Source organism: Dromiciops gliroides, chromosome 1 (assembly GCF_019393635.1).
Source record: "Dromiciops gliroides isolate mDroGli1 chromosome 1, mDroGli1.pri, whole genome shotgun sequence".
NCBI classification, from domain to species: Eukaryota; Metazoa; Chordata; class Mammalia; order Microbiotheria; family Microbiotheriidae; genus Dromiciops; species Dromiciops gliroides.
Window position 1 is genome coordinate 178,341,066 of NC_057861.1, and position 25,857 is coordinate 178,366,922.

The 25,857-nt window shown below is 35.8% G+C and overlaps 1 protein-coding gene across 1 annotated transcript in view; it reads right to left on the bottom strand.

Moving 5' to 3' along the window:
• The window catches only part of DTNBP1 (dystrobrevin binding protein 1), a 192,859-nt gene that overhangs the window by 107,724 nt on the left and 59,278 nt on the right, over positions 1–25,857 (bottom strand). The window contains exon 6 of the mRNA XM_043979355.1: positions 14,520–14,652. Within this exon, the coding sequence (XP_043835290.1) occupies positions 14,520–14,652 (133 nt within the window). The remainder of the gene's footprint in view (positions 1–14,519; positions 14,653–25,857) is intronic.

Below are 25,857 nucleotides of genomic sequence, written 5' to 3' on the forward strand. Positions count from 1 at the left end.
AAGAGAGGTAGAGGAAAAAATGGAAAGAGAAATGAGAGTGATGAAGGAAAGTCATGACAAATTACTTCCCTTCACCCACTTACTCTGTGCTCCAGCCATCCTGGATTACTCGCTTGTTCAGTCTTCATACTTAGCATTTCATCACCCATCTCTGTTCCTTTGTCCCTATACCCAGAATGCTCCATCTCGTTGCTGTTTTTTGAACCCCAAGATAATTAGAGTTCTAAGCCTAATAGATCCTAGGTCTCCTATTTTGTTATTATACTTCTAGAAATTACTGCAAAGGCCCATGGATAAATTCAGTGTTCCAAACCTGAAGGAACTATGGATAGGAGAAGTTTCTTTCCCATAGAAAAATAAGTTTTCTTCAGAACAATGGAAATGCTTGTATCACCTGTAATCAATAATCTATAAATATTTTACCTCTTTCTCAGAACATTCCAACTATTATCTTCCCCGATGCTGTAGAACTCTAATGATTCTTTTCTAAATCTCTTCATTATATGCATACCTCTATTCATCTTGTCTAATTCCCTCCCTTGATTATTTTTTCCCCTTCAAAGAGTGCAGATGGATAAGCTTCTTTACAATATTCCTTTCTATGCTGAAGAGTTTGCTCCCTTGTTGGTCATAAATTAATCACTCAGTCAATAAGCATTTATTAAGTGTCTATTAGGTGCCAAGCATGCTGCTAAGTACTGGGACTATGAAAGGAAGCAAAAGACAGTCCTTACCCTCCTGGAACTCACAATCTAATGGAGGACACAATATGCAGATGACTATGTACAAACAAGGATTACAGGATACATACATTTACAGGATAAATGGGAAATAATCAACCAAGGGAAGACATTAGAATTATGAGGGAATGGGAAAGGCTTCTTATGGAAGGTAGGATTTTAGCTAGGACATAAAGGAAGCTAGGAAGCACAGCTGAGGAGGGAGAGAATAAATAATGAAACTATGTATTGACAATACAGGAAATTGCTGTGGGTTGTGTTAATCCCACATCCCTAAGGTAGTAGTTATCCCTCTTTCCATGCTAACTGGGGTAATTTTTCCTTAAAATGTATTGAGACCAAAACAGAGCCAAGGTAGTACAGTAGCAGGAAGCAGTACAGTGCATTCCCCTGCAAACTCCTCCAAACAGATCTAGAAAAAGCACCAGATTGAATTCTAATGAAGAAATCCAAGAAAAAGTCACAGGGAGTCATTTTTCCAGCCCAGATAAGTGGAAGGAAAAAGATTGAGAGGTCTGAGGATGCTGGCAAAGAAGGTCTGGCCAGGAGCCTAAGGGCACGGAACACTCCAGTGCTCAGGGACAGACTATATAATGAAGCAAGAAAAGTTCTCAAGCCTATACTATGGTACCATGTGCAGGGGATAGGAAAAGATCAGTTGATCAATAAGCATTTGTTGAGTGCCTACCATGATCCAAGTAGTATGTTAAGCTTTTTCATCCCTATCCAGGTCTGGATCACAAATCCAGGAGGGACTGGTCTACTGTTGCTCAGACCCAAATTCTAGACTTGCAGAGCTAGGAGCAAGGAACAGAAATCAGACTTTTCCTTGAACTGACCACTCTGGAAGCACTGAAAGAATGATGGCCTCCAGCCTGAGCTATCCCTGAGATAGTGGAACAACACAACACTCACCCCAAAAAAACAATTAATAGGATAAGTCCAGATCTTCTCTCCAGAAGTAAATGGAGTCTTGCGTTAATATCAAAATATCTCATTCTGCACTGAGTCCTTCCCCTCTCTATCAGGAGGTGGGCTAGAGAAGAAAATGGCAAACCAACCCACTATCTTTACCAAGAAAACCCCAAATGGGGTCACAAAGAGTTGGACACAACTGAAATGAGTGGAGAACAACAACATGATCAATACACAAATCCAGAAGACAAGAATGACTACAAAACAGCTATAAGCAAAGCTTCAGAGGAAAAAACAGCTTGAATTCAAACTCAATTGGAATGACTGGAAGAGATCAACTAAGAGTTTAAAAACTAGTTTATGAATTTTATAAGTGAAATGGTGGTATCAGAGAAAAAAATGGAAAAGAAATGAGAGTTGTAGAAGAAAAAACCGGAAAGAAAATTAACAGGTCAGCATAAGAGGTACAAAACCTTAGCCAAGAAAACATCTTGAAAATTCAGAATAGACTCCATAGTAGCCAATGACTCCAGGAGACAATAAGAAATATTAAAAACAAAGTCAAAAGACTTGGAAAATGAAGAAAATATAATGCCATGAACAAAAAAAGGCCTAGAAATATTTTGGGGGGAGGAGAGGGGACAATGAGGGTTAAGTGACTTCCCCAGGGTTACACAGCTAGTGTCAAGAGTCTGAAGTCATATTTGAACTCAGATCCTCCTGAATCCAGGGCCTGTGCTTTATCCACCGTGCCACCTAGCAGCCCTCTAGAAATATTAAAATGGCCCAGATCTCTTAAAATCAGAAAGCAAAGTATAAATAGAAAGAATCCACCAGATATCTCCTGAAAGAAACTCCAGGACGAACATTTCAACATTAAAGACAAAATACAGAGTTTTCAGGTCAAAGAAAAAAATACTGCAAGAAAAGAATTCTGAAAGAAAGAATTCAAGCACCCAGAAGCCACAGTCAAGGTCAGATACGATTCAGTAGCCACCACTATAAAGGAGCAGAGGTATTCTAGAAGGTACAGGATACAGGCTTAAAACCAATAATAACACCCAGAAAAACTAAGTATAAGCTACAGGAAGAAAAATGGATTTTTAATGAAATAGAAGCTTTCCGAGCACTCACAATGAAAAGATCAGAACTGCTTAGAAACTCTGAAATTCATACACAAGAGTCTCAAGAAACAAACGCTAAAAAATTCTGTATATTAAAATTTTATGTTCAAAATGCCACATATGAAGACAAATCTTCATATTATATCAATAAAATTCCCTAAGTGGCCAAAACATTTGAGGTCATCTAGTCCAATCTCCTGGCTAAAACATCAACCAGCCTCTGAATTTTTCTAGTGATGGAGTATACTCACTATTTCATGAGGTAGCCCAATATAGTTTGTGTCAGGTCTAATTAAGTTCCACTGAATAGGCATTTACTAAGTGTATACTATGAGAATGAGCCAATGCAAGGTGATGGAAATAATAATGATAAAAATGAAACAGTCCCTGTTCTCAAGAAGCTGACATTTTAACTGCAGGAAAACAATACATCAAAAAGTAATACAAATAATTTTTTGAAGGTCAGGAGTAGAGAACGAACAACTGGAAGGATGAGCAGAGACCTCCTGTAAGAGAGGCAGTTAGGCTGCACTTTGATGTAGGGACCGTTTCCCAGTACATGGAGGTGAAGAGGTGGGCAATGGAACATGTAATATACAGGGACCAGCTGTTTGGCTGGAATGTAATGTGAATGAGAGGGAGTGAAGTTCTCTCTCATGATGAAGCAAAATATACATTTAACTTCTGCTTATATGGTTCCAGGTGCTGTATAACCAGTGTGCAGACTTTATCTTTACATTATCTTTTTTTTAACTTACATACACCCTTGATTTCACTGAAGTGGGTACTACTCCATACAATGATACAGATCACAACCTACCCATACCTGCCCATTCTGGGTGACTTTTAGCTAAGTCCTATCATAAGTTCACCAAAGGGAAGGGGTATAGGTCAGGCACTATGCTAGGTACTTTACAAATATTATATAATTCGATCTTCACAACAACCCTATAAGGTAGGTGTTATTATAATCCCAATTTCATAGATGAAGAAACTATGACAAACAGGGGTTAAGCAACTTGACCAGGATCATATATCTAGTGTCTGAGGCTGGATTTGAACTCAGGTCTTCCTGATTTCAGGTCCAGCACTCATTATTTCTTACAGCCCAGTGATATTCCATTATATTAATGTACCACTTTTTTTAGTCATTCCCTAATAGATGGGTATTTGATTTTGAGTTATTTGCTAATATTAAAAGTCCTATTATAAATATTTTTATATAGACAGAATTTTTTTAAATCAATGACAGTAGTGGAATTTCTGTGTCAAAGTATATATTTTAGCTACTTTATCTGCATAATTCCAAACTACTTTCTAGAATAGTAGTAATAATTCATAGGTCCACCAACATTACATCCATGTGCTTGTCTTTCCACTAATAAATGTATTCAGTTATTTATTCATTGGCACGGGATGCCAAGTGGAAAATTCAATCCTTGGCTTCCACTCCCAGTTGTCTCATCTTTATCCACCTCAGACCCTGCCTGTCCTATATCCTGTTCTGTCTTTATCTTCCTTTGAGTCCTTTGGAAATCCTCTATTTTCTTTCTTTCTTTCTTTCTTTCTTTCTTTCTTTCTTTCTTTCTTTCTTTCTTTCTTTCTTTCTTTCTTTCTTTCTTTCTTTCTTTCTTTCTTTCTTTCTTTCTTTCTTTCTGCAGGGCAATGAGGGTTAAGTGACTTGCCCAGGGTCACACAGCTAGTACGTGTCAAGTGTCTGAGCGCAGATTTGAACTCAGGTTCTCCTGAATCCAGGGCCAGTACTTTATCCACTGCACCACCTAGCTGCCCGAAATCATCTATTGTTAAAAGACTGCATTTTAAATCTCTCCAAACTCTTATATTCCTTCACAGAAACCTGGTTCCTCCCAGATGATACAGCCTCTCTCATTGGGTTAGATGAAGAATTCTTAATGGATTCATGAATTTTTAAAAAAATAATAGACTATTTAAAATAATTGATTTCTTTTGCAATTCTATATCCTTTATTTTATGCATTTAAAAACATCATTCTGAGAAAGTCCATGGTTTTCACCAGATTGGCAAAGGCACCCATGACACAGAAAATGTTAAGAACTACTGGGCCAGAAGGAGGAGTAAGCACACTCCTTGCTATGAAAAACCATACTGTCAGTTCCAAATCTCTCTGATGCCAGCACTCAGCAATATCTCCTTTGACATTCACTCTTTCCATTGATACTGCCTTATCTAGACCTTGGTTTCAGTCATGTCTGGATATGACTCCATTTGATTCCTGTCTCTAATTCAGAAACCATACTTTCAGCCCCCAGAGCCAACATCCAGAGAAGCAACTTCTGTGGAGAAGGGACTAGCCATCACCACCAGTTGCCAAGTAACTGCCACAAACAGGGCAGGCAAACCAATCTAGCTAAAGCAGCAATCCCATCCACAAGGATGAGATAGAAGAAAGCAGGTTCCAGGCAAATCAAATTACCACCACCATCTTGACCATCACTGCCCCTCAGACCCTAATGTAGACAGCCCAAGAAGAGGAATGCTTCCAACCCACTACCCTTAGCAATCATCTTCAGAAGCCATTCTGTTTCAGATGTAGCTGGCAACTATATCTGTATGTGATATAGTCACAATTACTGAACACTCAAAAAAAGAAAATTCTTGCCACCAAAGTTTCTGGCACTTCAACATTAGAAACTGATATGATTTTATCAATGGAAATGAAATCAAAGATGTATTAAATATCTGTTCGGCATGAGATCTTCCCATATGACTTGCAGGTGAAACCTTCTTTGTGTGTTGTCTCCCCTATTAGAACATGAGCTCCTTGAGAATAGGGATGGGCTTACTTTTCATTTTTATCTCCAGGGCTTAGCATAATACTCTGCACATAGTATGCTTTTTTTATTTATTCATTCATTCATTTTCAAGTACATAGTCTAGTATGGCCCATTTTTCCACAACTACTTCTACATTGATTATTCCCATCATTTTCCATCTTTGCCAAATGGCTGGGTAAGGTGAAACCTCAGAGTTGGGTTTATGTGCATTCCTCTTATTATTAGTGATTTTCAGAATTTTTTTTTTTTGGTGAGGCAATGAAGATTAAGTGACTTGCCCAGGGTCACACAGTTAGTAAGTGTTATGTGTCTGAGGCCAGATTTGAACCCAGGTCCTCCTGAATACAGGGCAGGTGCTTTATCCACTGTGCTACCTAGCTTCCCCACAGTATTTTTTCATATGATTCTTATTAATCTATAATTCTTCTTTTGAAAATTATTCATAGTCTATTAGGTAATAATTTTTGGCTTTGTTAGTTGGCTAAATATCTTGAATACCAAACTTTTAGCAAAAAAATATTTGAATCAAATAACTTTCCCCAGTCAACTCCTTAACCTTCTTATCCTAGTTACATTAATTTTGACCATGCAAAAGCTATTTAATTTAATGTAATTGAAATTATGTTTTATAATAATCTCTACTGTTTTATTAAGAATAAACTCCCCGCATGTAGCTGTAAAAGGTACCTGATCTAGTTCATTTATGGTATGACCTTTAATATTTAAGTGATATATTGAGTTTATTGTGGTAAAATAAATTTCAGGCATTATTACTTTAAAATATTTCTAAGATTCAGTTACAAATCAATATATTTTTAGACTTTTAAATTATAAATATAGGTCTCAAATTATGATTAGGAGTCTGGTAGGAAGTATCTGCCCCAGCCCCAAACTCACAAATAACCATTAATTTTTATTAGCTCAAATAGTGATGAACCTTGTCTTACTGTATTTACAATGAATTGGTGCTGGGTAGACTCTTAGGAGGTGAAACCGGAAAAATGAATCAATGAAAAGCATTCCTAAGCTTATCCAAGCCCAGCAGAAGATGGTTAAGAACCATAACTCATTTATTAATCTATTCATAATTAAATAAACTGACTAATTTTTTTCTTCTTATGAAAGTTCAATGTATTTTATAAAGGATACTGGCTTCCTTTTCTTTCAAATAATGTTAATTCCAAAAGAAAAACATGTAAAAATGGCCCTCTATGTCTAGACATGAAAGTTGTCTTTTAATTAAATTGCATATTTGGTATGATCAGAGCATAACAGAATTATTGTGCGTGCGTGTGTGTGCGTGTGTGCGTGTGTGTGTGTTTTGTAGTACAGCCTTTATTTGACCCCAGAGAAAAGAGAAAGGACTCATATTAGGCCATAAGCAATAAACCCCACCACGATTGTAGTTGTTTTAAATAAACATCAAAAATACAGGTTGTACTATGCAATTCTGTGAGGAATGTTCTATGATGTCCAAATTGTATTTTTAAATACACAGAAAAGGAAAAAAAGTCTGGCTTCTTTAAGAAACATATCACTAAGAAGGAAAGTTGTTTATTTTTAAGTCATAAAAGCTGTGAATTTGGGTTAAAAAGTAATCTTAATCTGTGTTGCTGCTGAGAGGAACGAATATATAACATTATACTTACACCAACTTATAGGTATACTTATACCCCAGGAAGAAAAAAATTAAGAGATCACAGTTTTACTTTTATATAGCATTCAAAAGTTTGACAAATACTTTATATATATCATCCTACTAGATCCTTATAACAACTCTGTTCAGTATGTACTATCACTATTCTGTATTTTGTCAATGAAAAAACAGACTTCATATAGCAACTAAATGTCTGAGGTCAGATCTGAACCCAGATGAACCTATAGCATGCCTCTATTTTGTTCCTCTTTTAGTGGGTCACAAGGCAGACAATGCCAGGGGCTTAAAGCACAGATGATAAGTGGGAAGGAAAAGGTTCTCTGAGTCACAAAGGGTTTTGGGGCATATAAGAATAAAGTTCTATCCATTTATAAACAATCTAGTCAGAGTTTCAGTTGCCTAAAGTAAGAGAAATGACAAGCCTTCACATTACTTAGAAGCCCTAAGCACTTTCACTAAGTGAAAAAGAGTCCAAATGACTTATAATCCCCAGACAAGATTCAGAATAGAATCTATTTTTGTCTAGAAAAACACCCAAGTTGCATTTAGTAAAGCAGTGCAAACCAATAATAATAATAATAGCTCTTGGGGCAGCTAGGTGGCGCAGTGGATAGAGCACCAGCCCTGGAGTCAGGAGTACCTGAGTTCAAATCCGGCCTCAGACACTTAACACTAGCTGTGTGACCCTGGGCAAGTCACTTAACCTCACTTTTAAAAAAATAGCTCTTACTTACATAACACTTTATAGTTCAAAAAATGTTTTCCTCGCAATAGCCTTGTGAGGCAGATAGTAGATAGAATTTTATTACCATTTTAGAGAGGAGGAAACTAAATCTCGGGAGATTATGTGACTCTAAAATGTCAATGCTGGGACTCAGGTATTCTTACTCAAAGTCCAGCACTCTTTCCACTACACTTTGTTGAAAGAATATATTCGTCACACTTTACTGTTTAGATTTCTTCAGATCTTGATTTATATTGTTTCTGTTAATTTATGCACTCCTTATACTCTTTAGTCAAATAATTTATGTGGTTATTTTCAATAACAAAAATGGAAAATGCAATTATTATGGAAGTGGTAGTTTGTCTTATCATTATTCCTTCTGTTATCCAACCCATTTCAAGTCATCTATGAGAATCACAGAATTTTAAAGATAGAAGGAACATTATAAAAACAATTCAAATTTATATAATGTTTTAAGATTTGCAGTGTTTTCCCCACTGTATCACTTCATTGTGGGGAAAACATAGATAACTAGCTACAACAGTATAGAATTAATCCCATGTTTACATATTTTGTGGTTTATTTATACACACTTTAAGACCAACCAAACAACCCTATGATATTCAATAGGCTTCCAGCCATTTCTTCCCTCCAGCATTTGGGGTTGATATAATACAAACTGATTTTTAATATGAATCTTAAAATAGCAACAGTAACAACATCCCAAAAGGCAGTCAGTTGGTCAGTCAGCAAGTCAACAAAAATCTATTAAATGCCTACGATGTCCCAGGCACTGTGTTAAGAACTGAGGACACAAATGTAGCTCTGGTACAAATGTCATGTAGATTGTGTGTGGGAAGATGAAGACTACTGGTTAATTTCATCCATCTATATTATTCTCATTAACACTTTCTAAAAGATGAATTTCAGCAGCATAACAAGCAGGAAATCTATTGGGATACTTCATCCAACTCTTGCAAATTTTCTATTCTAAGAGTTAATTCTTCAACTTGACTACAAAAGTGAACTATTGGTTACTTTCAGAAATCTTTGGAAACACTAGTAGTATGTAAGATGTTCAAAAAACGTTTTGCTGGTACAGAAAACTTTTAAATTCTTTTGTGTATATACTGTCACACAAATACCACCTACTATTTTGAATAAAATTTGTTTTCATTTAGTTATGGTAGTATCTACTAGAGAGATATGAGTCATATAGAAGTTGTATATTCTGCTACTATAATATCTAGAATTTGTATTTTCTTCATTCATTAGGGAGATTGTTCTGCTACAGAAAAATTCCTGAAGCTTCAATAGCTTCTATTTCTTGCCAGTAAAAGATTAAATAAAGTAAAATAATTACTGTGGGGTTTTCCCCCATTAAATGACATTTCAGTGGGGGAGGGAGAGGTGTGTGAGAATTGATTGGAAAAGGTTGATAGGCTGTTTTATTGTAGTTATATTGGGATCCGAAGCCCATTCCAAAAGTTCCTTGATCTTCTCCTTCATGAGTTTGCTCCATCAATAATCTCCTTCCCCTGACTCCATGCTCAACACCATGCATCTTTAATCTCTCTCTTCTCTTATTCCTCACATGTTAAAAATGTCTAGATGTCCCCGTATTAAATAACAAGTCTTTCTTTATCCTGCTATTCATACCCTCAAACTATTTTTCTCTCTTCTCCCCTCAATTGCCAAGCTTTTACAATTTCTAAACTAGTTTCTTAATTTCCACACCATTTACCAGCATCAACTACTAAAAACAGGGTTTCCATCCCCTATCATTCCAATGAAAGCCTGACTTCTAGCTTCACAAATGGCTTTCTTATTACCAAATCCAACAGCCTTGGTAGGCTGGTATAGGGGAAAGAATTCTGGATTTGGAGACTTAATTACAGTTATGAGTTACATCTTTCCCCTATCCCAAAACTATAACCTCCTTAAAAACCTTCCTTACACCACTCCCCATATAAGTTGCTAAGTCCTTTCCATTTTATTTCCACAACATCCCTTGTATTTATCCCCTAGGATAATTTGGTAGCAACCCTAGTTCAGGCCCTCAACACCTCTTATCTGAAGTACTATAATATTTTTTAAATATAAGTTTTATTTATATCTCCTGTTTGTATATCAGCATAGTCTTTATCAGTACTCCTCTCTCTGTCCCTCCAAGAGAGGCATCCCAAAACAAATAGCAATTTTTAGAAATCAGCAAAACAGATTAATGCATTGAAAACATCTGAAAACATGTAATGTGCAATACCTGTGGACCTCCCACCTTCATGAAAGAGTGGATTGAGGGTGTTTTCTCATTTCTTCTCCTTTACTCTATACTTCTTTATAATTTTGTAACATTCATTTTTGCTTTTCTGTGTGTGTGAGATCATTTTTTTCTAATGATGCTGTAGTCATGTATATTGTTTTCCTGGCTCCATTTACTCTGCATCAGTTCATATAGATCTTTTCATCTTCTCTGTACCGATCATGTTCATCACATTTCTTACAGAACAGTAATATTACATTACATTCATGTATCACAATTTGCTTGGCTATTCCCCACTGATGGGCATCTACTTTGTTTCTAATTCTTTGCTAACACAAAAAGTGCTGCTATAAATATCACAGTGAATGTGGAGACTTCTTTCCTATCATGGCTCTTTAGGATATAAGCTTTGTAACAGAATCTCTGGATCAAAGTGTATCAAGATTTTAAAAACTTTACTTGCAAAGTTCCACCTTGCTTTTCAAAAAGGTTGTACTATTTCACAGTTCCATTAATAATGCATCACTGTTTCTATCTTCCTATAACCCTTCTAACTTTGATTCTTGCCATCTTTTGTCATCTTTGCAGATTTCCAAGATGAAATCACAGGACTGTTTTGAATTCCTCTTATTATTCTTGATTTGAAGCATTCCTTCATGTGGTTGTGAATATTTTGCAATTCTTCTTTTGAGAACTGTGCATATCTTTTAAGTACTTATCTACTGGGGGATAGTTATATATTTGTTCATTGTTTATATATCTGAGATAACAAACCCTTATCAGAGAAATTTGATACATTTTCCCATTTGACCACTTCACTTTTTATCCTAGGTGCATTAATTTTGCCTATGCATAAGCTTTTCAGTTTCATGTAATCACAGTTATATATCTTATCTTTTGTAATCACCTCTATTTCTTGCTGGTTAAAAATACCTCTCTTACCTATAGGTATGAAAGGCGCATGATCTTTTTCTCAATTTTTTTTTTATAGCATGAGTTTATGTTTGGTTATGAGTTATTTGTTTGGTGTCAATTTTTGTTCTACTGAAACTGGGAGCAATTTCTGTCAGACAAGGGCAAGTGCTGCCTTTCCTACTGGCCATGAATTTCCCCATGGTCAAGTATACATTTAGAATGTATTGTGGAATATGGTATAAGGTGCTGGCCTGAGTCTAATTCCCGCCAGGTTGCTTTCCAGGTTTCACAACAGTTTTTTAATCAAATAGGGAATTCTTTTCCTAAATAATTTAGGTCTTCTGCTTCATCAAACACTGGGTTGTTGAGGTCTGTTGTTTCTGATTCTGTCTAGCCTGTTCTTTTGATCTACCATTCTATTTTTTTTTTTTTTTTACCAAATAACTGACAATTGCTGCTACATAATGTATTTTGTGGTCTAGAAGTGGTATTTTCTCTTCATCCCTACTTTTCATCATATCCCTTGAAATTTTAGATGTTTTGCTTTTCTAAATGAATTTTATTATTTTATCAAGTTTTACAAAATATCCCACTGCTATTTTGAGTGGTACAGAATTAAAAGTGTAAATTAACTCAGGTAGTATGATCATTGTTTTTTTATTGGACCAGCCCAGGCATGACCGCTAAATATTCCTCCAGCTATTTAAGTCATTCTTTATTTCTTTAAAAAGCATTTTATGGGGCACCTAGGTGGCACAGTGGATAGAGCACTAGCTGTGAATTCAGGAGGACCTGAGTTCAAATATGGCCTCAGACACCTGACACTTACTAGCTGTGTGACTGACCCTGGGCAAGTCACTTAACCCCAATTGCCTCACCAAAAACAAAAACAAATAAACAAACAAAAAAAGCATTTTGCAATTGAATCTATAACAATTTTTTTGTTTGCTTTGGTAAATTGATCATAAGATATTTTATACATTTTATAATTATTTGGGATGGCATTTCCTTTTCTATTATTGCCTCTTGGATTTTGTTATTATTATACAAAAACGTAGTTGGCTTTTGAGGGTTTTTAAATTTTGTAGCTTCCAACTTTGCTGAAACTATTATAGCAGTTAGAATCTTTGTATATTCCCTGGGATTTTCCAAGTATACCATTATATTATCAGCAAAAAGGAATAGGTTTAACTCCACTTTGCCTATACCCATGCCTTTGATTTTTCTTGTCTTATTGCTGTTGCATTTCCAGAACTATAGAAAAAAAAAACAGTGGGGAAAGTGGATATCCTTTTTTCATTTACTCCTAAACTTACTGGAAAAAGTTCTAGTGTATCTCACTGCATTTGATACTTTGTTGTTTTAGAGAGATGCTTTTTAAGATATTATTTTAAAAAGGAGTCTTCTATGACTATACTTTGTAGGGATTTTAGCATAAATGAGTGTAGCTCCTTTGTCAAAGGTTTTTTCTGCATCTATCAAAGTCATTATGTGTATTTCTTTTAATGGTTTGGGTTTTTAAGATGATTAAGTATGTTGATTGTTTTCCTTAATGTTGAACCATCTTTGTATCCCTGGCATAAACACAATTTGGTCATAATAATGAATGATTTCTTGGATAAATTGTTGTAGTATGTTTGACAGGATTTTGTTAAAAAATTTTTAATCAATATTCACTAATGATATTAGTCTACAGTAGTCATTTATCATTTTATTGTTCCTTGGTTTAGGTATTAGGCCTATATTTCTCTCATAAAAAGGATTTTAGTAGGGTGCTTTCTTTATCAGTTTTTGAGAATAATTTGTGTAGTATGGGTATTAACTGTTCTTTAAAAGTTTGATAGAATTTTACTGTGAATCCCTTCAGGACCAGGAATTTTTTCTTTGATATTTCTTTTAATTAGTTAAAACTTTCTTTTGTGGGAATGGGTTATTTTAAGATCCCTATTTGGTCTTCTGTCAATTTGATATTCATATCTTTGAAGGTATTCCTCTATTCTTTTGTGTTCTCAGTTTTCTTAGTATATAGGTACATATAACAGATTATGATTATTCTTTTTACTACTGGTTTTGTTGGGATTTCACTTTGCTCATTTGCTATTTTATTGATTTGATTTTGTGCCCTCTCCTTTTTAATCATATTGACTAAAAGTTTATCAATTTTATTAGTCTTTTCAAAGAAATAGTTTTTATTTTCATTTATCATTTCTGGGGGATATTTTTGGCTTCTAGTTTATCTATTTCTCCACAAATTTTTAATATCTCTTCTATTGTGCTGATTTTAGGTTTGGTTATTTGTTGGTTTTCTATTTTTGCAAATGCATATTTGGTTCCTTAATCTCTTTTTCTATTTTGTTAATGTTAGGTTTGTACAGATATGATTTTCCCCTCTCAATTCAGTTTAGTTTCAGGGTTTTCTTTGTTTTGTTTTAAAACTGAACTTCAGAGATAGTCCTAATCTTTAAGTGACACTATCAAATTTGTTATACAGGGTAGAGTTTCATGATTTTATTCCCCATTGGACTAGTTTGGTAGTCAGGGACAGCTTCATAGAATAGTCAATGGATTCTAGAAAGGTGCTTTACTAAAAATATCTCCTCTCCCACATTGGCCATCCTCCAAATTGTGTTCATTGTTTTTATCAGAGCAACACCTAGATAATGACCTTGATAAAAAGAAATTTTGATGAGGGAGAAGGAAAGAGACATTACAGAATGAGAAGGAATTTTAGGGGAGGAACATTGAACTAACAAAGGAAGTTCCTGGAAACCTGAGGGAGAGGAAGGAGCAAGATGGGACCAAGAAGGACACTGTCTCTACTTTGTCCTCTCTATGCAACTACAAATCATTTTTTATACTTTCTTAGATTATTCGTGCCTGAGTTAGAATGACAGGTCTAGACTGAAGGACTACAAGCTTCAATTGGTTCAACCCAGTCAAGTTAGTCTAGTGTCCTCTAGACTAGCTCCTTGAGTTCAGCCCAATGTCTCTCCTCACAGCCCTGCTCACTCCTGGGAGAAAGAAGAAAAAGAGTGAAAGGATAAAGAAAAGAGATATATACTACTAATTGACTGGGGGAAAATTAGATCAGACATCTATTCTTGTGCAACACTGCTTCTTGGTTTCTCAGTCTCCATTCCTCCCTCTATCCTGTTATGGGTCCTAGTGAACTCCTCTCCTTGTTGAGATCTACAGAGCTTATCCAACACAAATGTCAAAGACAACAAAAAACTGCTAGAGATTTGGGGAAAGTCTACATACTAAATAAATAAAAGTTATAAGTAAATTTAGTTCATCTTTGAGTCTTACTACACCCAAATTATTTTTAGTCAACTTGGCCAATAGTGTAAATTTTACAAACTTACCTTTTATTTTTCTTGTAATTTTCCAGTTGTTGTGCCTGTAGGTGTTTGTATCTCTCTAATTCATACTGCCCACATAAGTCCTCCAAATGCAGTAAGTGGTTTTCTACCTCCTCAAAATTAGCCTCTAATTGAACTGATAGAATAAAGATGAGAAAAAGGAATGAAATATTATCAAAAGGACAAGATTTGACCATAGAAAACAATACTTTCTATAAATTCAACTTTTAAAATGATTGTTATTGCTTTGCACATTTATAATTTCTCATCAAATTATCAGACACAAATGTTGATATCTCTGACCATTGTAAAACATATTCTAAACTGTTTTTCCAAACATTATCCAGTACATCCAAGGAATAGAATATTCTGATAATTAAAGGAAATATATAAGAAGTTACTGATAGTACTATATACTGTTTAAATTACATTGTTAAATTACTTTGATTAAATTTACATTGTAACATGAAATACAATTAAATATAGTTAACACAAATTATATTTAGTATAATTTAAGCATTCTTTGATGACCTGAAAGCAGATTAGGATCTTACAGTACCTAAAAGATATGACAGTGAATATCAATTATCATTGTACCATAGATATGCCTGAATCCAGAGAATGTTAGAGATTAATGAAAACTTAGAGACCATCTAAACCTGGGGAAACAGAGTGGATCACTTAAATCGCTTGGTCTAATCTACCTATTTTATAGATAAGAAAAGAGCCTGAATTCTTAAGGGCTAAATGATTTGATCAAAGTCACAGTTAGTTAATGGCAAAAGTTGGACTGGAATCTAATTTGGAGAAGATCACCCGCAATATTCATGATAACCTTGTCACTTTATTTTAAGAATAGATCATTGTAAGCATGTTATCTGGAAGATATAGGGCATTACAGTAAAACTAAAGGGGAAAAAGAAGGCTAGAAAAGTCTGCTTTTGGCCTCAGAAATGCTACGAAGGCAATATTTAAGTGTGGCAAAACAAATGCCTATTTAATTTACTGGTTCAACTAATACTGAAGAACAGACAGCTATTTCCCAGGAGCCAAATCTCAGGCTAATCCCTGCAGGAAAATGTAATGTTCAAATAACAGCTGTTTAAAACCCTCTCTTGAATTATAAGACAATAAGTAGAAACCAAGAAAAATTTATTAGTAAGAAAATAATTTCATTTTCTCTTTTGACATTCATGTAACTGACCACTTCCAGAAAAAGCTCTATTTTAAATTATCATTTAATTCAATTCAACTAATCTTGATAAGCACCTACTGTTTACAAGGCACTATGCTAGGATTTGGGGCTATAAAGATTGAAATTAAATGACTCTTTACCTCAAGGATCTTACATTCTATTTACCCCAGGACACTGTCTTTTCTTCCTAAGTGTCTGACAATCTTCTTTCCATCATAATTTGTGCTTTCACCCAAGGGACTTCAACATACATATTGGTGCTCCCTCAAATACCCTAACTTCCCAGTTCCTCAATTTACTCATTTCCCATGACCTATCCCTCCAATCCACTTCAGCCATACACAAAGTAGTCATGCTTTTGATCTTGCCATTACCCATAAGCATTCCACTTCCATGTTCATGTTCCATGAACTCTGAAATTCCTTTACTATATTATTCCAGCTTTCCCTGTGCCTTATGACTTCTAACCTTGTTCTTTGTCCTTTATGTGACCTCCAATCCCTCCATCCCTCATTTTTTACCCAGGCCATCACCTCTGTACTGGCTACAGTCTCTTCCTTTCTGCAGCTTGATTCTTTGGTGTACCACCAGTTCAATGTCATACTGTCCTGTACCTATAGATCCCTGACTCCTCTGTCCAATAATTGATCATGCACTACCTGAACCCATCCTTGGCTTACTCTCACTATTTGTCTTCTTTGCTCCTATGTGTTCCTAAGAAAGTTATAAAACTATTCTGACAAGGTACCCTACACATGCATGTTACATAATCTTAGCTGGGTTCTTCAGTGCAGGAAGGCAAACCTTTTATACCTCCCTAACTAATTTGCTATTCCACTTACCACATTGGCTGCTCTTAACTTTGTTATCCCTCCCTCAAACCTCCTAAGGATCCTCCTCTGCTCATGCTCTCAAGGCTTATGACCTTGCCTCAAGACTTCACTGAACAAATTGAGGCCATTTGCCATGACTTCTTTTTTTCCCCTAGTTCCTCATTATCTCACATCACTCAGATGCCTTCCCCACACTCCCACCTGTCTCACACAAAGAGATGACTCTTCTCATGGCCTAGGCATGCACCATGATTCCAATGGTAGACTGCCACTTCACTCATTCCTATGCTCTCACTAATATTCAATCTCTCCCTCTGCCTACTTCTTTGTTGTCTATAAACATACCTTTGTTTCACCAATGTTTAAAAAATCCTCTCCAATCTGACCACCCTCACTATGTATCATTCAATCTCTCTCCTCCCCTTCATGGTGGCTAAATTCCTTGAGAAAACCCTTCTACAATCAGTGCCTCTTTATCCTTTCCTCACTTTTTAAATACTCCCTAATCTGACTTGTGGCCCTATGATTCACCTGAAACTGCTCTCCCCAAAGTCACCAATGATCAAAGTGACAAGTCTAATGCTCTTTTCTCAATCCTCAGGCTTCTTAAGTCTCCTTTACTGTATCTTCGGATGGGTTATGCCCACTAACCATAAGGCTTTATCTTCTCTTCTCCCTCTACACTATTTTCCTTGGTGATTTCCTCAGCTCCTATGGGTTCAATTATCATCTTTATGTAGATGATTCCCAGGTCTATTTATTCAGTCTTACCTATGCCCTGAGCTCCAGTCTTGTGTCACCAACTGCCTCTGACATCTTGAGCTGCATGACCTCTAGAAATCTCAAACTCAACATGTCCAAAATGAAACATCTATTTTCTCAAATCCTATGCTCTTCCAAACTTCCCTTATTGTTGAGGGCCAATAACTTAGATTTTTAAACAGATATGCATAGAAGATAGAAGCAACATGAAATAACATGATGAATACAAGTATGACCCAGTCCTATAAATTGTGTCATGAATATTAAAGCTCAGAATGAGCTAAGATTGTCCAGGAAGGGTAAGGAAACCAAAAAGATGTGGTTGCCAAGGGTTAGTTGACTACATTGGGAGAAAAAGAAGGGTCAAATAAAGGATAGGATTGCTGCTTGGGGTGAACAGAACAATGATAATAACCAACTGACAATGATAACTGAGAAGGCAGAGCTCTTCAATTCTCATTTTGCTTCTGCTATTCTTGGCCAAGCAAAATGACCTTTGCATTGGAAATGAAAGAACAAAAAAGGCTAATGAGGAAGTGACACTCTTGATAATAATAATAATTTTTTAAAAAGTTGTCCTTGATGAATTCAAGTTATTTGGCCAAGATGAATTACAACTTTGGGTACTTAAAGAGAGCAAATGTGATATCTATGAAATTGTTGGCAATATATAAAAATTCTGGAGAACAGGAGAAATATTGTACAACTGTAGAAAAGCAAATGTTATTCTAGTTTTAAAAAAAAGAAGAGACAGTCAGTCAACTATAAACCATTATGCCATCAAGCTAATGTTTATTATCAGATCAAGTTAATAGACCCAGAAGAATTATATCCCATGGTACTGGAAAAAAAAAAAAACTGGCAATGTAATAGAAGCAGCATTTTGATGACACAACTTCCTTTAGTCTCAGCTTCCCTAATACAGATAATTGGCCCAGAATTCTCTGCCATAGCTCCTTGGTTGAGAAGCATTAAAAAGTCTCAACTAAATGCAGTCTGAGTCTCTCAGACTTGGTGGGTGTCTGTGACCACACAACTCACCCTGAAGATTTATTGACCAGATCCTGATGACTTACTAACCAGATGCTTTTCCAGAGAAGCTAAGTGCTACTGTATCTTTGTTCCATATTCTTGATGCATTAGGACAAAGTAAACCTCCCTTTTTGTTAAATGTTCAGTGACTTGCGAATACCTCATTTCAACAAAACAATGTACCTAAACTAAGAGGGTACTGGCATTAGGGCCACACAGACAGTAGGCAGCTATAAAAACAAAGCCACTAAAACTGTAACTTTATAGACTCTAACAGTAATCTTTAAAGATAATGAAAATTGGGAAGATGCAGCAGGACTAGAGCTGGGCAAATTTTTCAAAATTTTAACATGAGACAGGAGTGAAGTCCGCAAGCTATAGGTCAGTGAGTTTGATTTTTGTTTTTTTTTAAGTGAGGCAATTGGGGTGAAGTGACTTGCCCAGGGTCACACAGCTAGTAAGTGTTAAGTGTCTGAGGCCGGATTTGAACTCAGGTACTCCAGACTCCAGGGCCGGTGCTCTATCCACTGCAACACCTAGCTGCCCCCAGTGAGTTTGATTTTAATTCCTGGTGATGGCAAACTGACCACTCATTTCCTTTTCGACAAGATTACTACTAGAACAGTAAATGGTGGAAATGCTGTAGATATAGAGTACCTAGGATTTCAGCAAAGCATTTTAGTCAAGACAGGGAAGTCTGAACCAAATGATAGTACAGTTAGGTGAAGTCAGGACCAAGTAATAATATCTAACATTTTTACAGGGCTCTGGTTTGCAAAACATTTGATAAAACTATCCTATGAAGTATGTGCTATTATTATCCTTTTTTTTACAGATAAAAAAACTAGAGCTGAGACAGATTTTCATAAGTGTCTAAACCAGCATAAGAAGCTGGGTATTGCTGAGTCTAACTCTAGCATCCAATCCATTATGCTTTGCTCCTAGTTTCATGACTGGACCAGTAGTAGTCAGTAATAGTTTCGTGGAAATTTGTCTAGATTAGGGCTTCTTAAACTTTTTCCACTTGTGACCCTCTTTCACCTGAGAAATTTTTACATGACCCTGGGTATGTGAATTAAATTTTGGTCATTGTCTGTTCAGAAACCTTTTACTGTTGCCAAATTTTTGCAACCCCCACATCCAGTCATGTGACCCAAAAGCTTTGGTCTAGATCACCTCATCTTTGCCATTCCCTCAGACTATCCTATATCTCTCCTCCCTTCCACAGCCTAAGTCCTAGAAAGAGACATTTACAGTCCCCTCCACTTCTATATCTCCCAGTTCTCAATTGCTTCCAAATCTTTGTTCTTACCCTACACAATTAAAATTGCTCTTGCCAAGAATTTGAGTGATCTTTTTAAAAACAAATTTTAATTGATCTTTTGTTTTTATATGACACATTTCTCAATGCAGCCTTCTTCCTCCTCCTCCCAAAAAGGCATCTTTTATAACAGACTAAAAAGAGGAAAAATCAATTTAGCAAAACTAACCAAAATAACAAAACAAAAAAAGAGATGCAGTATGCTATGTTGAAAAGATCATTGGACCTCTACTGAAAAAGACCTAGATGAATACCTCTGCTGACACTTAATATCTCTGACTCTGGACAAGCTGCTTAACCTTGATAAGGCTCAGGTTCATCATCTATCAGATTAAAACTAAACAAAAAAAAAACTTCTAAGGCCTCTTCCAGTTCTATTTTATGATCCTATAAATTATGATCTTTCTAATTCTGCAAAAAAAAAAAGTAGTAGATACCTTTCACAACACTCAGTTTCAATTTTTTGTGGATGTTCTATTTATAATGTTATATTCATTAAGCATATTTTACTAATGATTTCTTAATTTGCTAAATTCAAAAGCTTTTTAATCTTCGTTCTTCTTGAAAGTTGGGTAACATTTGACACAGCTGACTAGCCTCTTCCTTACTGGATAGTACCTTTTCTCTGATTTTTTATGACACTAATCTCTTTGGGTTCTCTTCCTACCTATAAGATTACTTAGTCTCGGGCAGCTAGGTGGCGCAGTGGATAGAGCACCGGCCCTGGAGTCAGGAGTACCTGAGTTCAAATCCGGCCTCAGACACTTAACACTTACTAGCTGTGTGACCCTGGGCAAGTCACTTAACCCCAATTGCCTCACTAAAAAAAAAAAAAAAAAAGATTACTTAGTCTCCTTTATTGGATTATCATCCATGTTCTGTCCTATGTGAGTGGATGTACCCCAGGGTTTCTCTAGTAAAACCTCGAGATCATTTTCAGATTGTACTCTGTAGAATCATACCTCCTTCATCTTTGTGAAACTGATGTTTTGAACATCAGTATAAGACATAATTTCCTACTGAATTCCTTCTTATTAGATATGGCCCAATGCTCTCTGCAAAGATCTTTTTGGACCCTGACCCTGTCATCCAGAGTGTTACCAATCCCTCCTCCCATTCTGTTCCATCTGCAAATGTGCAAAATAGACACTTTCACCCTAGTCAATGATTAAAATCAAGTGAAGTACAGATCTCTGTGGTAATCCACTGAAGACCTCTTCCCAAGCTGACATTAAATCACTAATGGCACCTCTAAGTTTGGCATCCAACCAGTTCCAACTTCATATAACTGTATTACCATCTACTCCACCTCTCTATCTTTTTCTCAAAAATAGCATGAGATTCTTATAAATGCTTTAACTTTAAATGAATCAAGTATAAATTTTACTAATGATAACAAGCTAGCTTAATACTGAACTGAATAAATAAAATCACATGAGACATCTTTAACATAGTATTCAATTCCATATGAGGGATAAAGCCAAGATACAATAAGCACATATACAGAGAGCTTCCCTTGAACTTAAAACTTTGAACATCAGCTTTGGTACTAGTCATTAGGATCACCGAAAATCAAGCTTGACACTCTCTCTAAAAATTAAGATGATAAAATACTTGACATCTATGGGTTCCTGAGGTAGAAAGCAAATTATTTTTAGCCCTTAAAGTATCAGTAATAGGGTTAACTTCAATTTGAATGTAGCAGAGAACTCATTTCCAATAATCCTTTGAAATCCCAAAAAACTATGAATAAAAAAGAAGCGGGTATGAGTCACAAGAAGATTTAATAAGCCATAAAAACCTAAAATCGCAGACAGGAGGTGATCAGAGAGAATGCTGGAAAGGGCAACAGTCACTCTTTCTTCCATAATGGATGTGATTTCAAATGGCAATACTTCAAATTCTTTTGAGTCATTAGGGTAGTTCAACAGTTTAGAACACAACAAAGTCTCCATGGTTATTAAACACAGACACAAAGTTTAAAACTGATAGCAAGTAAAGTAATAAAAGGTAAAACTGAGTTACAGTTTGCTACTTGTTCACAGGATCATAGATTTAGACCTGGAAGAAACCTTACAGATCATCTAGGTAATTGTACAAATGAGGAAACAGGCCTAGAGAGGTTAAGTGAGTTTGTCCAAGGTCACACAGGTAGAAGTGGCAGAGACAGGATATAAACTCAAGTCCCATTGACTCCAAAGCTTTCCGAATCTTTTCACTGCTTCATGATGTCTTGTTCTTTAAAAAAAAATTTCATCATGTAATTGAAAACTGCACATCAAAGAGAATTCTAATTTTTTAAAACTCATTCTCCAAGTTCTTCCAGTCATTTGTTTCCTTCATTCTTTTTTTCTTTGCAGATGTTATGAAGCTTTAGAGTAGCAGGAAGGTTCTACCCTGACTATGAATTTAAGGGGATGAGTTTAGGAATAAAAATGAGTTCAGTTTTGGACTTGCTGAGTTTATGATAGCTACTGGACAAGCTCTTTTTGTAGTGGCTAAGAATTAGAAATCAAAGGAATGCCCATCAACTGGGGAATAACTAAACAAGCTATGGTATATGATGATGATGGAATATTATTGTGCTATAAGAAATGACAAGCAGGATGATTTCAGAAAGGCTTGGAAAGATTTATATGAACTGATGTATAGTGAAGTAAGCACAATTAAGAGAATGTTGTTCACAGTGGCAACAATATAATATTGTTTGATGAAAAATCGTGAATGACTTAACTATTCTCAGCAATATAATAATCCAAGACAGTCACAAAGGACTAATGATGAAGCATACTATCTACTTCCAAAGAAAGAACTGCTATTGATTGAATACAGACTAAAGTGTGCTATTTTTCACTTTCATTCATTTTTTCTTTTATTCAAATTTTCTCATACAAAATGATTAATATGGTAATGGTTTACATAATTGCACATGTATAACCTATATGTGATTGCTTACTGTCTGGGGGTGGGGGAGTGGAAGGGAAGGCAGGATAGACTTTGGAACTCAAAACTTTAAATAAACAATGTTTATTACCCAAAAGATAGCTGCTGGACATCCACTTCAAGATATCTGAAAGGCAGTTGGAGATGAGAGACTAGAGATCAGCAGAGAGGTTAAGGCAAGATAGGCAGATTTGAGAAACACTGGCATAGAAAGATATAGTAACTAAATCCATGGGAGCTCATGAGATCACCAAGTAAAATAACATAAAGGGAGAAGAGAAGAACCAGGACAAAAACCTATGGGACATACATGGTCAGAAGGTATGACTTGGATAAGGATCATCAAACGGCATTAAGGAATGGTCTGATGGGTAGGAGGAGAATGAATAGAGTGGTATCCTGAAATCCTAGAGAGAAAAGAGTATCAAGGAGAAGAGGCAGATCAACAGTGTTAAAGGCTGTATAGAGATAAAAAAGAATGAGGATCGAAAATAAACCATTAAATTTGGCAATTAAGAGAATATTCTGCAACACTGTATGGTGATCAACTGTGATAGACAGCTCTTCTCAGCAATACAACGATCCAAGACAATTCCAAAGAACTCATGATGGAAAATGTTCTCGAAATCCAGAAAAAAGAACTGTGGATTCTGAATGCAGAATCATACTATTTCTAATTTTGTTTTTGATTTTTCTTTTTTGAGGCTTTTCCCTTTTGTTCTGATTCTTCTTTAACAATATGACTAATGCAGAAATATGTTTAATGTGATTGTATATATATAACCTATATCAGATTGCTTTCTGTCTTGGGGAGTGGGGAGGAAAAGGAGGGAGAAAAATTTGGAACTAAAAATCTTGAAATGTTGAAACTATCTTTACATGTAACTGGAAAATAATAAAATACTTAGTAATACTAAATAAGGGGCAGCTAGGTGGCGCAGTGGATAAAAAGTACCAGCCTTGGATTCAGGAGGACCTGAATTGAAATCCAGCCTTAGACACTTGACATTAACTAGCTGTGTGACCCTGGGCAAGTCACTTAAACCTCACTGCCCCATAGAAAACAAACAAAAACAAAACAAAACAAAATGATAATAAATAATAAAATACTTTTATGAGTAAAAAAAAAGAACATTTGTAACTCTGGAGAGAACATGGCATGATGAAATCAGAAGCCAGTTTGTAAGGAGTTAAAAGTGAGAGGAGAAAAAGTAAAGATATCTAGGGGACAGCTAGGTGGCACAGTGGATAAATTACCGGCCCTGGATTCGAGAGGACCTGAGTTCAAATCCAGCCTCAGACACTTGACACTTTCTAGCTGTGTGACCCTAGGCAAGTCACTTAACCCTCATTGCCCTGTCAAAAAAAAAAAAAAAAGTAAAGATATCTATTGTAGACAGCCTTTTCAAGGAGTTTAGCCAAAAAGGTCTGAAGAGATATAAAATGATAACTAGTGGGAAGGGAAGGACTTAAGAGATGAGGAATATAGAAGGAGCTCATGATGAATGTCTTAAATTTTTTTCAGTAAAATATGAGATAAGGTTCTCAGCTGAGAGGATAGGGCAAGGGAAACATATAGGAGATTGGAAGAGGAAAAAATGGTTTAGAGAAACTGCTGTGGATATATGGGAGGGTAGGATGTAGAAGTAGATGTAGATGTTGAAGAGAGATGTAGAAGGACTGCCTAGTGGAAGTTAGGACTCAGTCGAGGTTATACAACAAATTTGTAGTGGACCCAGCCAGAACTATGGCAGGATATTTTCTACTCAGATTCAGTAGCCTGTGTGTAGGAACAAAAGTAGTAGATAGTGAGTAATCCAAGGAAGAAGCTTGGCAGTAGGTAATATAAAGAAGGCCAGAGCTGAACTGGTTCACCAAGGAGTCAAGATAGGGAAGAGAGGAAAGTGGTTAGTGCAGGGAAGAAGGCCTAGGAGAGAGCTGAGTGGCAGAGGTTATAATGTGAACGTGAGAAGAGTAGGGTTTAGTAAGGGAAGGCAAAGGGAGCGGTGGAAAGTTAATTATGGTCAAATAGTAGGATTTCAGAATTCTTGAACGTGGAGGTAGTATATTTGTGAGTGATGGCAACATCAAGGGTATGATCGATCATCTTTGTGTGTGGCTGGGGTTGGATGGACAAGCACATTATGGGAAGTTTCGGTCAGGAGAATGTCTTGTTTCTCCTGGGGTTTTGTGTGGGCAGAAGAGTAAGTAGACAAATATGAATAAATTGCAGAGTGTGCAGAGGAATAAGAATAGAAGAATTTTGGAAGATAGAAAGGGGACAAGGATATGAAGACATTTAAATGGCTAAAGGAGGAGTTTAGAGGTAATAAGAGTTTAGAGGTAATAAGTTTTAGAGGTAATAAGGAACCACTGAAGTATGAGAAGGTGGGAAGATGGGTTCAGACCTACAGTATAGAATATGGAATAGAGTAGGAGGAGCAAATAGGTTACTGTTACAAAAATTCTAAGTGGTCAATAATGAGGGCTTGAACTACAGTGGTGGTGAGATGAGATATAGAAATATAAATAAGAATTGGCAATTAATTGACTGTAGGTTTAGTAAAAGTAAAGAATTAACGATAACATAATAGTTGAAGATCACTATACAAAATCAAGTAATTTCATATAAAGAGATAAGGAATTTAAGGAAAAAATATAGAAAATAGCTTCGACTACACTGAATTTCACTTAGAACATAGTCATTTTATTAAGCTGAAACATGGCTATTCTAATATAATTTGGTGGCTGGTACTGCTTGTCTATTTAGAAAAGAAAATATTAAAAATTCAAATTGTTATAACTGAGGAAAAGAAATTCTGCTGTGCTTTGAAACATACAAAAGACATTTATAGGATAGTTGAAGGGAATTGGAGTAATAGCATTTAGTTGTTCAGTTATTTCAGTTATGTTCAACTCATGACTCCATTTGGAGTTTTCTTGGCAAAGATACTGGAGTGGTTTGCCATTTGCTTCTCCAGCTCATTTTACAGATGAGGAAACTGAGGCAAACAGGGTGAAGTGGTTTGCCCAGGGTCATACAGCTAGAAATTGTCTGAAGCCAGATTTTAACTAAGGAAGATGAGGCTCTCTGATTCCAAGACCAGTGCACTATCTACTGCACCACTTAAGTTGACCCATTAGCATTTAACATATAATTAATTCATTGAGAATTCAACAACTCTATTTTAAAGAAGTTTGTCAAAATTTAGATTTGCTAAATTTTTTAAAAAATAAAATCCATCTTATTAATGC